The sequence below is a fragment of the Cebidichthys violaceus genome, unplaced genomic scaffold (assembly GCF_023349555.1).
Source record: "Cebidichthys violaceus isolate CVI_PGR_0920_01 unplaced genomic scaffold, fCebVio1.0.p SCAF_15, whole genome shotgun sequence".
Classification (NCBI taxonomy): domain Eukaryota; kingdom Metazoa; phylum Chordata; class Actinopteri; order Perciformes; family Stichaeidae; genus Cebidichthys; species Cebidichthys violaceus.
The window spans coordinates 9,390,794-9,406,321 of NW_027176318.1; the positions used below are offsets into that span (position 1 = coordinate 9,390,794).

Below are 15,528 nucleotides of genomic sequence, written 5' to 3' on the forward strand. Positions count from 1 at the left end.
AGGAATGTAGAGAGCAGAGACTGTACAATTGGTGTGTGTGTGTGCACACACCAATTGTACGCACACACACACACACACACACACACACACACACACACACACACACACACACACACACACACACACACACACACACACACACACACACACACACACACACACCCTGGTGGGAGTAACTGGGCTCTTGGACTCAGACAATCTGACGGGCTTTCAAAGACCCCTGACTGTCCGGTCTGTTTATTCAGATGGGAGCACAGAACGCCACCATTTCAAAGTCATTGCGATACTTTGTTTTGATCTCACTGATGAAGAACATGAAGTTTCGGGGTTCTGGTCGGGCAGTTGGGGGTGATAAAAAGGGCCCTCGACGCTACCGACGGTTCATCTTACGTGAGAGGCAGTGTGTTTGAAGCTTAATTAAAGACCTAAAAAGTACAAAAAATTGTATAGCTAATGTAAAAAAAAAAATATATAGTGTCTGTACAGCAGAAAACACACTAATTATAAATGCTGTGCTTCCCAGGCTATATGAGGTCACTGTAAGCAATTACAGGAACACAAATCAATTAAAACGTGTTTCAGTTGTCTGTGCCTGAAGTGTCAGCAGATCTGTGTGCGAGTCATCATTTGTTCTCATTAGCGTTTCTTGGAGAAATCAGTAGCGCTTGAGGAAATCAGGTAATTTGTATTCGCAAATAAGGATACTCGGCCAAACAACGCTGTGTCATTTGTAACAGGGTAGTAAGTGTATTTGTGGGTGTGTACTGTGTGTATACAGACGCGTGTGTGTGTGTGTGTGTGTGTGTGTGTTTGGGACTGTTTTGTTTAACAATGAAAAAGGCAATTCCTGCATTAGTCTTGGTAATGGCCATGAGGCCGAGGATCATTAGCTCAACACTGCTCTCCAGTGGATACAAGGTATAATAACACACACACACACAGTTCAAGTGTGCATCAGTTGTGTGTAATGAGGATTGTAACGACTTTTATTAAAAATTAGAAACTACCAATGTCACATTTTAGATTGTATGTGATGCATTGTAGGACACAGAGCTTCATGTTTCCTCAGAAAGCTCATCTTCCAGTTGTCTTTGAGTCGACAGCTGTTTACATTGAACTCATCAGGTCACAATGTTTTACCTTCACGTCCGATTGCTCGAGTGCAGCCGAGTGACGTGGAGCACAGCGTTGCGGTTACCGCTGTCAACAGTTATCCTTCCACTGCACAGGGACAGCAAAACTATAGTGTCTCTCATGACATGCAATTTGCTAGAATAGATGCAACACAACCACTGCGGGACATCTGATAGTATAAATATAACCTTCACACAAGCACAACGCTATTCTTGGATGATTGCATTCATTCAGTGTTTTTGTTTGTCTGCACATAGTCCATATTTTCATTGCCTTTACAAATGTGTGTTTTTATGATGTATATGTGTTGTATGTGTACGTGTCAACTCTTAACATTAAATATACACTTGACACTTTAATAGGCTTATTTTGATGTACTCTTATTTTGTTTGTTTGTTTATTCAATTGTAAAAAAATGTCATTATTTTTTCATTATTAAATTTCACCAAGCGAGTAGGGTGAGAGGCTTATGTTGTCTGTCCATGATAGTAAACTCCACATCAACTACTATGTTTTTTTTATCTGACAAAGCACAATATTATTGGATGGAGTTAAAAAAAAAAAGCCTTACAGTAGACATGAGAACAATAATAAACTCAGCAATGCTGGTCAATGTTTGCCACTTATTTACCCTCTTTATGTTCAGTTGTAGTAGGTCAAGTGGCACACAAAAAAAGCTTAAATGAATAAAATACATTTGAAAATATGCAGTATCATCTGAGAAATAACAGTAATGTTCAAGTACAAAGAGTTGCTTCTAGTGTCGAAATTCAAAGAAATTCTTAGACGTGTCAAAGAATTTCCCTTATAGTGAACAAGGGACTTAGACACAAGTAAAGATGACCGTTCTTCACAAAGCATCTGTGAACTTTGAGAGGAGTTTTAAGAGGCTTTAAAGTTTCTTACGCAGTGGAGAAAACGGTGGAAAGACAAAGAAGTAGCAGAAATATTCTCCAAACGCTAAAATGACAGTTAATAAAGGTCACAGTTTACATGGTTACAGAGGTTTGTAGTCCATCTCATTGTGCTCACATCTCCCACCAAACGCTATAATGCCAGAAATTAAAGTGATCACAACACTGAGACATTTGACAACTAGAATAATGCAAGTGTTTGCCGGTTTAAAGATTTACATGCCGACCAACGCAGCTATTTATATAGACGGACTGCAATCAACGAAACCTATGAAAGATGAACCATTAATATCAAATAGATTAAGTTAAAACTAGCAGCATGGCTAATAAACACAGGCAAATACATGATACAACTACCAGAATGTGAATGGGTCACTGCAAAGTAGACTGGCTTACAAAGAGATATTCATTACGTATAATAAGTCACAACATTGAGACACTACTATAAGATACAGTGCATCATGTACTGTATAGATGTTGAGATTTAATATAAACAATGTTTGTTAAAAACATCCCATTGTGCTGTGCATGTAATAATATCATAACATATGATAATATTGTAATACATTATACGTATTATGCTTGCTCATCTAGAGGAAGGAAAACTGAACTCTGTCAATTGATCAATACTGTAAATAGTTCTGAAACACGCCCAATAAAAACCTCTGTTCAGCTTCTAATGTGTGCTTATTGATCAGAAATGATGTATTATGTTGTATTTGAGCAGTGAACAAACCGTGTGCATGTGTTCTACACTGCAGGCTGTGTAATGAAACAAGCCGGCCCTCACTGACAGTCTGCTGTGTTCTATTATATTTCGTTCTAGCTTTCTGTCGAGTCCTCTTCTACACCACCGTCTCGTCATTGGCGCATGACAAAAGAGGAAGTGCGGTGACGTCAACCAATGAGATTATAGGTTTATTCCGTGGGCTTGGTTCCGGAGTGGCCTGTTATTATTTGGAGTAGCAGGTGAAATCTCGGTGAGTAGTCCTGATCGCGATGAAGCGGCTGTCTGTTTTGGGACACAAACTGCACGGGCTGTGACGTAATGAGCCTTTTGACGGTAGTTCGTTGCTTTTAACAACTCAACCTTGAATATTTTAGGGAGGCAGATCAAACCTCGGGCGCGCGCTCTCTCTTCTCTATTTACGAGCGGACGAAACATTCTCAGGCTGTAGATATCACACTGTTCTTAAAACAATCACTTCCAGAGATCTGCGCTAGAATGACCTACATATTGGACGCGCGCGGTGCTGCGCGTGTCTGCCTTAGGCCTGTTTGTTCAAAGCCACACGGAGTCCGCGTTCTCATGGTGGTGCCTTCCCGTCAGAAGCCCCCCGTCACTTCCAGATACAACCGTGTCGGTCCCTAAAGAAGCACACGATGGCGCTGTGTCTCACTCTGCTAATCATTCCATGTATCAACAGATGTCCTTCCAGGCTGACAACATGAATATGTACGCTGTGCCCAACCCTGAAATACCAGGCTGTCCACCGGGGTTAGAATACCTGACTCAGGTAGGACATGAAGCACTTTAAGTCTTTGTTTTCTTTATGTTTGTGCCATTTAGTCCATGAGCCACATACAATCTGTTCATTTCTTCCATTAAGGGCAGAGGAAGTATCACCGACTATTTTCATTCCCTAATTATTTAACATCATCGCATCAAGCTTAGGATACAACACCACCAAATAGTCCAGTGACAGTGGAATCGTTGGTTTTAAAACATATTTCAGACCCTAAATCTGAATATACGGATATTACAATGCAGTGATGCTGCAAGAGATGGGCCTTCTCTTTTTCTGTAAAGACATTTTAACATGTCACGGTAGGAAAAAAAAAAAAAAAGGTGTAAATAATTAAATAGAAGAAGCTGCTTCAGTTTCAGGGCCCGGCTATTGTGCATGCTGACTCACTGTCACGGCTCACTGGGGCACTTCAATAGAACGGAGCCATCTTTAATGTTAACAATAACAGCTGTGCTTTGGCTACTATGACGAGTGAACTGGTCTACTTTAAAAGAAAAAAAAAAAGAAGCTGTGGGCCTACTGCAATTCCTCTGTTGGAGTCTTTATACGCATCAGTGGTGCTTTAGGAGTACATAATGTCCACACAATAAAAACATATATACACGTCTAGTGACAAAAACTCCACTAACTTTTTAGGCTCTCCCTTCCAACTACACTGAACTGAACCACTGCATTTAACAGAAATGCATCCAGTTGAATCCAGTGCATGTGTTGTTTTCCAGGTGGATCAGCTACTCATCAAACAGAAAGTTGAGCTTGTTGAAGGTAGAGTATCTGAGACGATACATAATTCATGCTGCTGTTATGTCGAGCACAGATTGGTTTCGCATGGGTCTGGATAGCAATGACATCTCTTTATATGTGCGTCGTTCGTCCACGCAGCCCTCGTCGGCTTCGAAAGCAACAACAAATACGAAGTCCGCAACACCTTGGGTCAGAACGTGTTCTACGCCGTGGAGGAGAACGACTGTCTGAGCCGCCAGTGCTGCGGTCCCATGCGCTCCTTCACCATCCACGTCCTTGACAATTTTGGACAGGAGGTCATCACCGTCACCAGGCCGCTCAAGTGCATGTCGTGCTGCTTCCCTTGTTGTCTACAAGAGGTGGGTGAGACCATGTTTTTTTAACATGAAATTATAGTGTTCAAGGTGTTTTTGTGTTCACCCTATCCATTATTGTTTACGCTCAGTTTTCTTGTGAGGCTGTGGCCACAAATCACACTCTTGTTACAATCCCTCACTCAGCTGGAGGTGCAGTCCCCCCCCGGTAACACAGTGGGCTACGTCAAACAACAGTGGCACCCGTTCTCGCCCAAATTCATCGTCACCGACGAACACTCCGAGCCTGTGCTGAAGATCCACGGGCCCTTCTGTGGATGGAGCTGCCTGCCAGATGTCGACTTTGAGGTGGGTTTATCTAAACACAGAAATCCAGTAAACTTGTGAAAACAGAACGGGACCGTCCTCGTCCTCGTGCTCCGAAGCAGGAAATATGTTTCCCATCAGAGCGTGCTGTAGCTGGGATGAAGCCGCCGCACAGGGCACGCTCTTGTGTGGCACAGTGTGGCCATTGTTGCACGGCTCAGCTGGTTTTATTAGATTGAGCAGTGAAGGGGATTTGGGTCAGTGACACAGACCTTTTTACCAGACCCACGGGAGGGGGAACTGAAGCATGATATTACCATCCCGGTTCTTCCCTCGCTGCTTTGAAGTCATTACTGGGAGAGAAAATTCAAGTTACTGTGGCACAGGGCAAAAAAAAGCTGAAATTGGATGGGATTATGAATTGTTCCATGATCTCCTTCCAATAAAACCAAAACCGGTTTAGGGATTGATCTTCATCCTAATGCAACACATGTCTGCATTTTGTCCTCTCTGGAACTCTCTCCACAGGTTTTGACGATGGATGAAGTCAGTAAGATTGGGAAAATCAGTAAGCAGTGGACAGGGCTTCTCCGGGAGGCGTTCACAGATTCAGACAACTTTGGTATCCAGTTCCCCATGGACCTGGACGTGAGGATGAAGGCTGTAATGATCGGTGCATGTTTTCTCATTGTAAGTAAAGTAATAGCCATTTTTTTTTACCGGGTCTTTAATTGTTTATCAATGTCAACAAAAATCTAACTTCTTTTAAGGATTCTCCCATTGCTAAATAAGAGCCGTTGCCAAAACGTGCCTGTTTCAAATGTAGTTGCGTATTCACGCTATACTTCAGTGTGGCTCTCCGTCACAGACACTGCTCATGTCACAACACTGACACCTACTGGCGATCCACTGGATCTACTGCCTAACATGAAGCTGATGATAAATAACGCTGTACTCATAAACACATAGGAAACATAATAAACTCTCTTAACTTACATTACACCCAAACAACGATTGTACGTTCTGAACGACAGATGACTTGTTGTGCCACACTAGTCGGAGCTTTGTGTACCTACCACTCACTGCAGCCTACAGTTGCAACAAATGCAAAACAGCTTGTCAGCAACTTTCTGCATTTGCTAAAATGCTTCATGGCTAAAATCTCAGGACATTTTCTCAGCTAATGTGGCAGCGACTAGTGATCGGTGGATGAATTCTACCCCTCCGGATCTATTTTAACCTCATGCAGGTATACTGTGTCAACAAAATGCATTTGCTTTGCCATTAACACTTTTATTTTGGCGTTTCTCTACACAGGATTTCATGTTCTTTGAGACTACTAACTAGGAGCCAAACAGGAAATCCATGTAAGCATACGAACATTCCTGGAAGAACAAAGCCACGATGATCAGCCCCTAACGTAGAGCAACCTTCAAAACAGATCATTTAAAGGAAGTACCAAGTTGCCGAAATGCTAACATTTTGCATGAACAATGAAACTGAAGGTTTGTTTTCGTCTTAGTTGCTCGGGTTGGTTGCTGAAACATGTTGCTGGGTTGTGAATGCACAGCACAGCGGTTTTAGACGATGTTTGTGAGGAGGTTTACATTTGTGTTTACATTATGGTCGCGGAGCCCATCTGGACCCAGAACCTTTTGTTACTACTTAAAAAAAAAAAAAACTTGAATAGTAGGAAAACATCCGTATACAAGTACATTAAAAGGGAACACCATAGCAAGCAAGTGCTGTTATACAGTTTGTGAAAGAGACTTATTATATGCCAAATAGCACCTGTTTAATTTGGTCATATTAATAGTCAAGATATTAATTTATATAGAACACTATGCTTGTAGCTATATTATGTGAGAACTGAACGACTTGTGTATTGTATTAGTGTCTAGCTCACATATTCTAAGACCTTATTTATTGATTTATATTTTGGTCTGTTAAACAACTTGTCAACATGCATTAATGTGTGTGTGTGCGTGTGCACTGCTTTGTGTGCGTGTGCTAATGTGTTTTAACTAAAACATAAACTACCACAGGATTACAGTAATATTTTTCCATGTCATAATAGTAATTGATTGTGATTTATTTAAGAAGGGTGGGTTATGGCTCGATGTGTCCCAGTCTTGTCCACATGAGGGAGCTAGCTTTTCATTTAAGAATAACCCAACTCAGCCCAAATGAACAAATTCAATACGTGCTTAAGCCATAGGTTTTTATTGAAATACTAGTTTCTGATGACATTGTATATTTTTAGACAAACTCAGGTTGAAAGGCATGCTACTTTATTCTAGTGATGGCTACTGCATACTCCAGGAAATACACACCTGTACCTGATGCTATGAATATGAAGATAAAGTCATCTTTTGGAGGAGGTTGTATATATGTATTAAATCATCTACATATAATGTCTTACACATTCCCTGGTATACCAACTTGGATGTTCTACGTGTGTCAAAAATGCAAGAGTAAAATGTCAAATTAAAAAAAGGATTTAATGATTGGGGCCATCAGTCTGATTAGGGAAGGTAAAAGTAAAGTATTGTAGCAAAGACATTATCTATGTGCTACATCAGCATTAAGGCCATTAAGAGCTCTTTTGTAGCATCATGATAACAACGCATGTCCTCGGTTGTTTAGGAAAACTGGAAAAACACCCATCTTAAGTCATTTTCTAACAAACAAAAAAAGCTTTTAAGGCTTTTATTTTTGTAAAACAAAGTATAATAAACTGCCATTTGGAAGAGCTAATATTTCCAGTATAGACTTAACTTTTCTTGTTTAATTGTGTTTAAACTTGATTTTAAGACTAAATACATTAAGTAGTGAAGAATGGGTGGATGTTTTTTGCAGTAGAAATTTGAAATACATTCTCGCCATTAAGACGACCTTGTGGTTGAATGTATTAATAGTATAAGATGCTGGTGCTACATCCTCTGAAGGCCCTTTTGATTGTGTTTAAAGTCAGAATGTGACACAAAGGGAGTCTAGCTATTCCAAGTCAACCATGTATTTTAAAGAACCATTCTTTTGCACTAATGCTGTGAATTACTTTTAAGTCATGCAATGAATGCAAACAAACTCTGTGAGCTTAGCTTGAATTGTGCAAATAGTCCATGGAAACTTCAATTAAAAATGTATTCTTTTGGGTTTTGATTCTTTAATCATCCATTCATCGTCACAAACCACTGACCCTCAAAAGAGACTATTTACATTAGTACTAGTCACTCGTCACATTAGTTACCAGTTTCAAACTGGGGGTGTTACGACGGTCAGCCCTTGTGAGCGGTCGTGTAAAAGCACTCAGCTTTGCTTGTTAATTCATTCTCCAGCTGCTGTGATTGCCACCTTCACATTTTCTAAGTAATGTTCTTAAACGCTCTCATGAAATGTGATTTCTTTTGCTGCAAAACAACCCGGCCTGCAGAGTACAGAGAAAGTGAAATGAGCACATTTCACTTTCTTCCTTTTCAAGTAATCCTTTAACCTGAAGCTGTTAACCTCGGGTGTTACAAATAGAGCTCATTTAAAAACAGGCTTTTGAAAGATTTTTTACTTTGAATAGAGGGTTAAAATCCTTCATGGGGCAGTTTGGAACAGCTCATACAATAGTTTCTCCTGTTCAACAATAGCACACTATAATTTGACATTTGATTAATGGAAGATTAGAAAAGATTCATTATTGTGTAAGTATTCACTCACATTTTGGCAGGTCTGATGACAGTGAGTAGTCAGTCGTATAATACAAAGAAAGTTAAGAGCCCGGTCTAAACCTGCTCTTTATGAAACGTGTCATGAGATAACTACTGTTTTGACTACAAATTATTTGAGGCCACAGGTCTCATTTAATGTTTCACAGGAATACACTGCACTATCTCAGACAGAGGATTTCTGTGAGTCACGGCAAAGCCCCCCTTTTGTGATAATAACACATTGCTTGGCATGACTTTCTGGAAGACATGACGCGGCGCTGCTCGGAGTGCTTTAGTTCATTAAGCTGTGGTTGGAAAACAATGAGAGAAGTGTGTAGCCATGTACAGTTCAAGGAGGACCTGGGTGGAGATCATTTTGCGTGATCATGGGAACATATTTAGTCCTGGTAGTGGACTTTTAGGACAGCAATGCCGGTCTCATCCACCACTTTGGTCCAGACGTAAATGTCTCAGCAACTATTGGTGGACTGCCATGACATCTGGTACAGATATCCTAGTGTCCGGAGGATGAATCCTAATGAATTGCACTCTAGCGCAACTAATAGGTCAAAGTTATTATCCGGAGAAATGTCTCAACATCTGCTGGATGGATGGGCACAGCATTTAGGACAGACAGTCATGGTTCCCAGAGGATGACGTCAATGTAATTTGGTAACATTTGTGGTTATGAGTGGCGCGTCCCTACAACTATTGGATAGATTGTCGTGAAATGTGGTACAAACATTCATGTTCCCAACAGGATGAACCATTGGTAATCCCTTCAATTCTTGTCTATTCTCTTATAAGGTCAAATATATTATTTGTGCAATACTTTAATTTATGAGCAAATACCTGCGAAACTAATGGCATCCCCATCAACCTCAGCTGTACTCTGGTGGTATTAGTAAATGTTTGGTTTTTTTTTGTGGTATAGGGGATGAATATACAACTTTAAATGGGTGCATTTTGTATTTCTTTTACATAGGTTTTGTCTTTTAATTAGGCTACGTGTTTTACCGCTGTATGGTTATGGGACACACTAAACTTGTTATCTCCCGCCTTCTCGTCATTGGACCACATGCCCCATCTTGGCAAACTAATAGTTGAATTAATAGTTTCAGTGCTACGGTGCTGGTATAACCAATGTGTGTTTTCCAATGTCGGCCCGGAGTCTACAGAAATCTCCTGTACCACTTCTTCCTTTTCTCCAAAAAGGGCCGAGCCACACTGGAGGCTCTGGTCTCTTTCAGCAGGGAGGCTTTCTCCTGCTCCCACTGGAGAGGGTCAGCTGCAAATGTCTTGTTTTCCTTTTTCTGCATCTCCAGGTGGGTCGACCTGGCTTTCTGCCGCTGGTCACGTTCAGTCTTTAGCTCCTGCTGGGTCACCATCAGAGCAGTCTGGAGCTTTTGAGTCTTCATCTTCTGCTGTTCACCTTGAGCCACACAGGAGGCTCTGGTCTCTTTCAGCAGGGAGGCTTTCGGGTATTTAGTACTTGAGGCGTCAAATATTTACAACTTAATTCATCCCAAAAGAAATGTGTTGTGCTCCAGATGCTCTTATACACAGAAACATTATTATATACATAATATAAATAAAATGGAATAAAAAAAGCAAAATGTTACCAGTGTGAGATGAGTATTTCAGTCTACTGAAGGTCGAGTTTTAGCATAATTAATCAACATTTTGATAAGTTGTTAATTATTAGGTTAAGTTAAAGTATGAATACCACAATGTCGAAAAACTCTATTACCAGTAAAAGTCCTGCATTTAAAATCGTACATACGTGTAGAAGTAAGTATTATCAGTGAAATTCTTAAAGTATCAAAAGTACTCGTTAATACTGAAGCATCATTTCACTGCTGCAGGTGGAGCTACTTTTTTAAAATAACCACATCTTATTCAACTATCGGCTCATATGATGAGACAATATTACAGATTATTTATTTTTAATTTTTAGACAGTAATCTCCCCCAACAATCCCCTCCCCGCTCATAAAACCAAAACTAAAAACACCGGCCTTGGTAGAAGTCCAGTGTTTGGACTGCTGTGATGGAGATTGATCTCAGTGTTTAGCAGGTCTGACACGTTACCCCACAATATACGATACTCTTGTGAGAGTTTGGCGACAGTTTCAGCGAGTTCTGGCAAATCGTGGGTTCCCATCTAGTGTAGACTCTCACCTTTGAACTCCTAGTGACCCCGCTTTTCAGTTCGGCACCGGGAACTTTCCCGACTATAAGTCAGTACAGGAGCAGCCGTGTTCAGCAAAGATTAATGTATAACTGCTCAGCGTTTCCTCGTGGTCTCCACATCCCTTTTACCCTCTCTAGGGGTATTCTGTAACAGGATGTACATTTCTGGATTCACAGGACAGTTCCTGTGAATCCAGCCAGATGAAAACATGCTTGGTATGAATTAAAACACCCAGACCACACAAGTGATGTCACTGATGTCATTCCAGCAGTGATTTTCTTTTTGGCTTACGCGTCCCAGACTGGGAGAAACACATGTTTTGTTTTAGTCACATTTGATTTAAAAAGACTTCCCTTATAATGAAACACACATTAAAAGTGTGCAGCCCCAAAAACAATGATTGGTAATTTAGTGCAACAGTAAATGTCTTGATGTCAGAAGTGGTTGGTTAGACAAGTGAGTTTGTCATCAGGTTGCTAACAAACAACATGACAACCTCAAGGTGCTTAGCTTCTGTGCTTGCAGAAGTTGGAGCAGCCGGCCTCTTGCTTTAATCTGTTTACACACATTCAGGAGCTGTGGGCTGAGGCTCAACTGTTGTTTGTTTCATTCGGACTTCTGGGTTGAATTCCTGCGCACATTTTGGGCATGAATTTAAATGGCAGTGTGGAGACTTCCAAAAATAAGTCCTGTAAGGTTTGTGATAACAAATCAGTGGAACCGGAGTCTTTATGGAAACTCTGTTTAAACTCCGTTTCTAGCCAACACTGAAGAAAAAACGTATTCTCCTCTGATTACTGTTGGAGCACAACACACACACACACACACACACACACACACACACACACACACACACACACACACACACACACACACACACACACACACACACACACACACACACACACACACACACACACACACACACACAAATAGTGAGTGCAGTTTGCTCACTACAGACAGCACACAGGATCTGGAATTTCTGGTGCTTTCAACCCACTGTGAGAAACAAACAACTGAGCGCAAACAAAACCAAGGAAAACACCATAGACACACAATCAGGGGAAAGAGAGCAGACGACTAATATAAAATGGGGGACGGTTATTTACTTTTACACGAGCATTGCTGAGGACAAATCAAAGACTGGAGACACTGTTAGACCTCACCAGTAACACACTGCTGCTTACGTTACATCAACAGACTGTATCGAGGAATAAAAGTAGTTAATTTGTTTTTACATCAATGCTCCTTGGCAATTAAAGCATAAATAATGTATTTTAATTAAGCCAAATCTAATCATAACCTAATCTTTAGGCACTTAAGTGGCAAGTCCTAACAACATGTGGGACACAGGACCCAAATCCGAGTCTACGTTGTCAAAGTCCTGAGCTTTCTACATCTAATTACCCACACCAACCTCCTCCCTGTGACTTCTGGAAAAAATAAAGATGTCCCCCTTCCTGCATTTGAAAAGCGTCGTCCAGATTAGAAATGAGTAAACATGTTTTTAGGGTAGTAAAGGACAGAATTAATGCTCGGTTGAATCCTCTTCTCCTTGACCTACTTCTGGTATTCTGTTTTTAAACCTTGTGGTTTTAACATGGCGGCCTAATAATGACATTCAAATGAAAGGCCGGCAACAGAGCTTATTATGGGTCATTTTCAAGGAACGCTGCACCCAAGCCCCAGTCTATGCAGTAGAAATACAAATTTAAAGGACCGGAAAAAACACAGGTTTGACAATTGCAAACAAATATTCAACTGTAAATTTAATATGCTGCTTAAATTTTCACAGTAAACTCCTTGTGGTCTGAGACAATAGAAGGTAGACCTCCCATGATCAAAGTGAATTAATGTCTAACCTCTTTCCCTTTCTGTGGCCAGACTCTAGGCTGACAGTAAAATGTACTTGCTGTGCTTGTTAAACTTCTTGGTGTTGATGAAACTTCTTCCTAGCAACCCATAGACCACACCCTGAGGCAATGGATGCCCCGTGGCCTCATAAGTGGGATGGATGCCCCGTGGCCTCATAAGTGGGACCAACGTAGACAGAGCTGAGCCGCGGATGACGTAAAGATAAAGTCACAGGAGGGGAAGGAGCGCTGCCCCCTTTCATCGATCTGCAGTCGTATTTAAACTTTCTGCTGAGTGATCAAAGCATATGGGATCAAAATAAAACCCCATTCTTTAACAATCATGGTGCAATTGTGGGTTCCTGAGCAAGGTTTAGGGGACCAAGTGTCTAGGATAAGTGACTCACCAGAGTAATTGCAAAGCCATCCGGTTGTACCACTAAAAGAGGGTCAGAAATAGAAAGAAATCCAAGGTGTGGCCAAACCACTGACCGTTATGTGATTTTGGTTTAGATATCACCTAAAGTAGCACACTGACAGAGATGAAAGGGTCAACATGTCCTTTAGATTATATGCTCGCCATTATTGATGTAGTCCAAAGCGAAAAAAAGTGAATGAATGGAGGAATAATTGCAGCTTCATATTCCCATGTGTTCCTTTTCTCACGAGTTCTCTTCTTCATCACATGCATTTCTAGTTCAATAGTGGGCATCTCCTTTCATAGTGTGCCTCCCGGATGAATCATGCGTTTCTTCTTTGGGCTTGATTAAATGTAAACGGCGCCTGCAAAACCCACCGTCTCCACAACAGTGCTGAAAATAGAGGACGGTCTGCTGTCTGTCATAGAGCTGAAACACTGTTTAGTCTTTTTCTAATGCGAGGACGGCAGAGGGCTGGAGGCTTGTGTGTTTTATTTGGCACTGAAATAAGCCAGAACTAAAAAAGCAGACACCAGAGCACACCACCTGTGCTGGAGGAGGGTTCCAAACAGTCCTTTTAAGGTTTGATGAACAGCTGTATTTAGCTGGAAGTTCATGCGTGCTGTAGTTCATGCGTCTACTGATACCCAGGCTGATATGGTGTGGGGATAATTATGTGCAGGTGTCCTGATGAGTGTCCTGATGAGTTCCTGGCTTTCTCCTCCGGCCTCGCCCACCACAGCAGTCTCCCGGTCTCTGTATTCTGTCAGGGCCTATTTTTTGTGTAATTAAGTGTAATTTACTCAGCCACCTCACATTAAAACGTGTCATCAGTGTCACTGCTGCCAACATGAGCTCTTAACTGTCTAGCCTTGTTGGCAAATCACGTGTCACACACATGATTTTGCAAATCATAAGTTCATGAAAAGGTAAAAAAAAACTACAATGCCCTTTTTTTTGTAGGCTACAGTATTTCACATGTCCAGGTTCAGGCCTCTGATGGGGTATTAAAGTGCTCATATAACCTCTGGACATGTTATCAGAGGGTAATGAAATCCAGAGGACATTTCCAAATGGATGGTGGGTGTTCAGACCTGAGCCAGTGAATTGAAGCAAGACACAGCTTCTTCCCTGTCGGTATACGCTGCCAAGACGCAGCATGACGTTCTGTACCACAAACACTTACATTTTCCAGCTGCACCAAAACACAGCGACAGAATCGCAGCTAGATATTTGACACTTCGACGTTACACACTTTCTTTAAGGCTTGTTTTGCTTGCAAATAATAGCTTTGATACCTTTACAAATCTGTGTTTTTTTCTGTGATTCAGAAAAGTTAGACAGCAAATTCAAGGTGGTAGATTTATCATGACACACTCATTTCCATAAAGCGCTCACTTACAGTAAACGCCAATTGCATGCTGAAAAAAAAAGAACAGTTAAAGTCCAAGTCAAGTAGTCAATGTTGTGTTTTGTGGCGCGGCTCCACATACTCTGGGTTTATCGGGGCCTCTCTGGAAAGAAATCATTTATCTCATAAAAAACGTTGCCTTCTACTCCCTCTGCATTCAAAAACCATGAACCCTGGTGATGTCATTAAGTAAAACAACATGGGCACGGGCAGTGAGCGCAACTGTGCAAAGTGTTTGCCAGACAGGAATGGTTTGCACCGGGGGGGGGGGGGGGGGGGGGGGGGGGGGGGGGGATGTCTGTTTCTCCTAATAAGGAAGGAGAGAAAGCATTGGTGTGAAGGTCAGCTGACTCCCTGACAGACTCGGGTACAACTGTTTTTTATGTTGAAGTTGAATGTTTGGTTCCTGTTTTCCTCTTCAGTTCTCCCTCCTGTGCATGTGTGCAGGACTAACATCTGAAAAACGTGTTTTTGGTTTGATGCCAGAAACAAGGTCTGGGGTTCACACAAGCTGGAGAGATTTTAACGTTTTGTTCTACGACGTACAATAAGTCAGTAAATACCACTCGAGACATTTGAAGCTTTTACTTGTCTTGAATAAGGCAGTTGATAACAAGCGGCTAAATGAGACGACTAAACGCCAGCAGCCGCCATCCCTGCAGCACTCTAGGCTAGAACTGTATTCTATTTTATTAATCTAGTTTATATTTCCCACCGTTATAGCCTTTGACTGTACTTGATTGCGTTTTTCATCATTTCATTGTCCAACGTGCATTGGTCTACAGTTTGCTGAAATGCTTTTGTCTTTTCTGTCGTTTTCACAGACCACACACATCTGTTTAAATAAAGTTTGACATAACATACCCATAATAGCTACTTCTGATTTTTAAATATTTGCTGAAACTAAGTTGCACTCTGGTATTTCTACTTTAACTGATGTAAACGATCCAAATATGTCTTCCATTATGGATATATCTGTAAATTATGCTAGCTATCCCCATCCGAAAAAATCC

General features: G+C 41.2%; 1 protein-coding gene across 1 annotated transcript; it reads left to right on the plus strand.

Moving 5' to 3' along the window:
• Nucleotides 1–2,947: 2,947 nt before the first annotated feature.
• On the plus strand, nt 2,948–8,087 carry si:ch73-206p6.1 (phospholipid scramblase 1). Its single transcript, XM_068709874.1, has 7 exons — nt 2,948–3,028; nt 3,476–3,565; nt 4,300–4,342; nt 4,460–4,680; nt 4,822–4,983; nt 5,470–5,631; nt 6,259–8,087. Exons 2-7 carry the CDS (start codon nt 3,476–3,478, stop codon nt 6,286–6,288), a joined length of 708 nt encoding a protein of 235 aa, XP_068565975.1. The 5' UTR covers nt 2,948–3,028; the 3' UTR covers nt 6,289–8,087.
• The last annotated feature ends 7,441 nt before the right edge of the window (nt 8,088–15,528 follow it).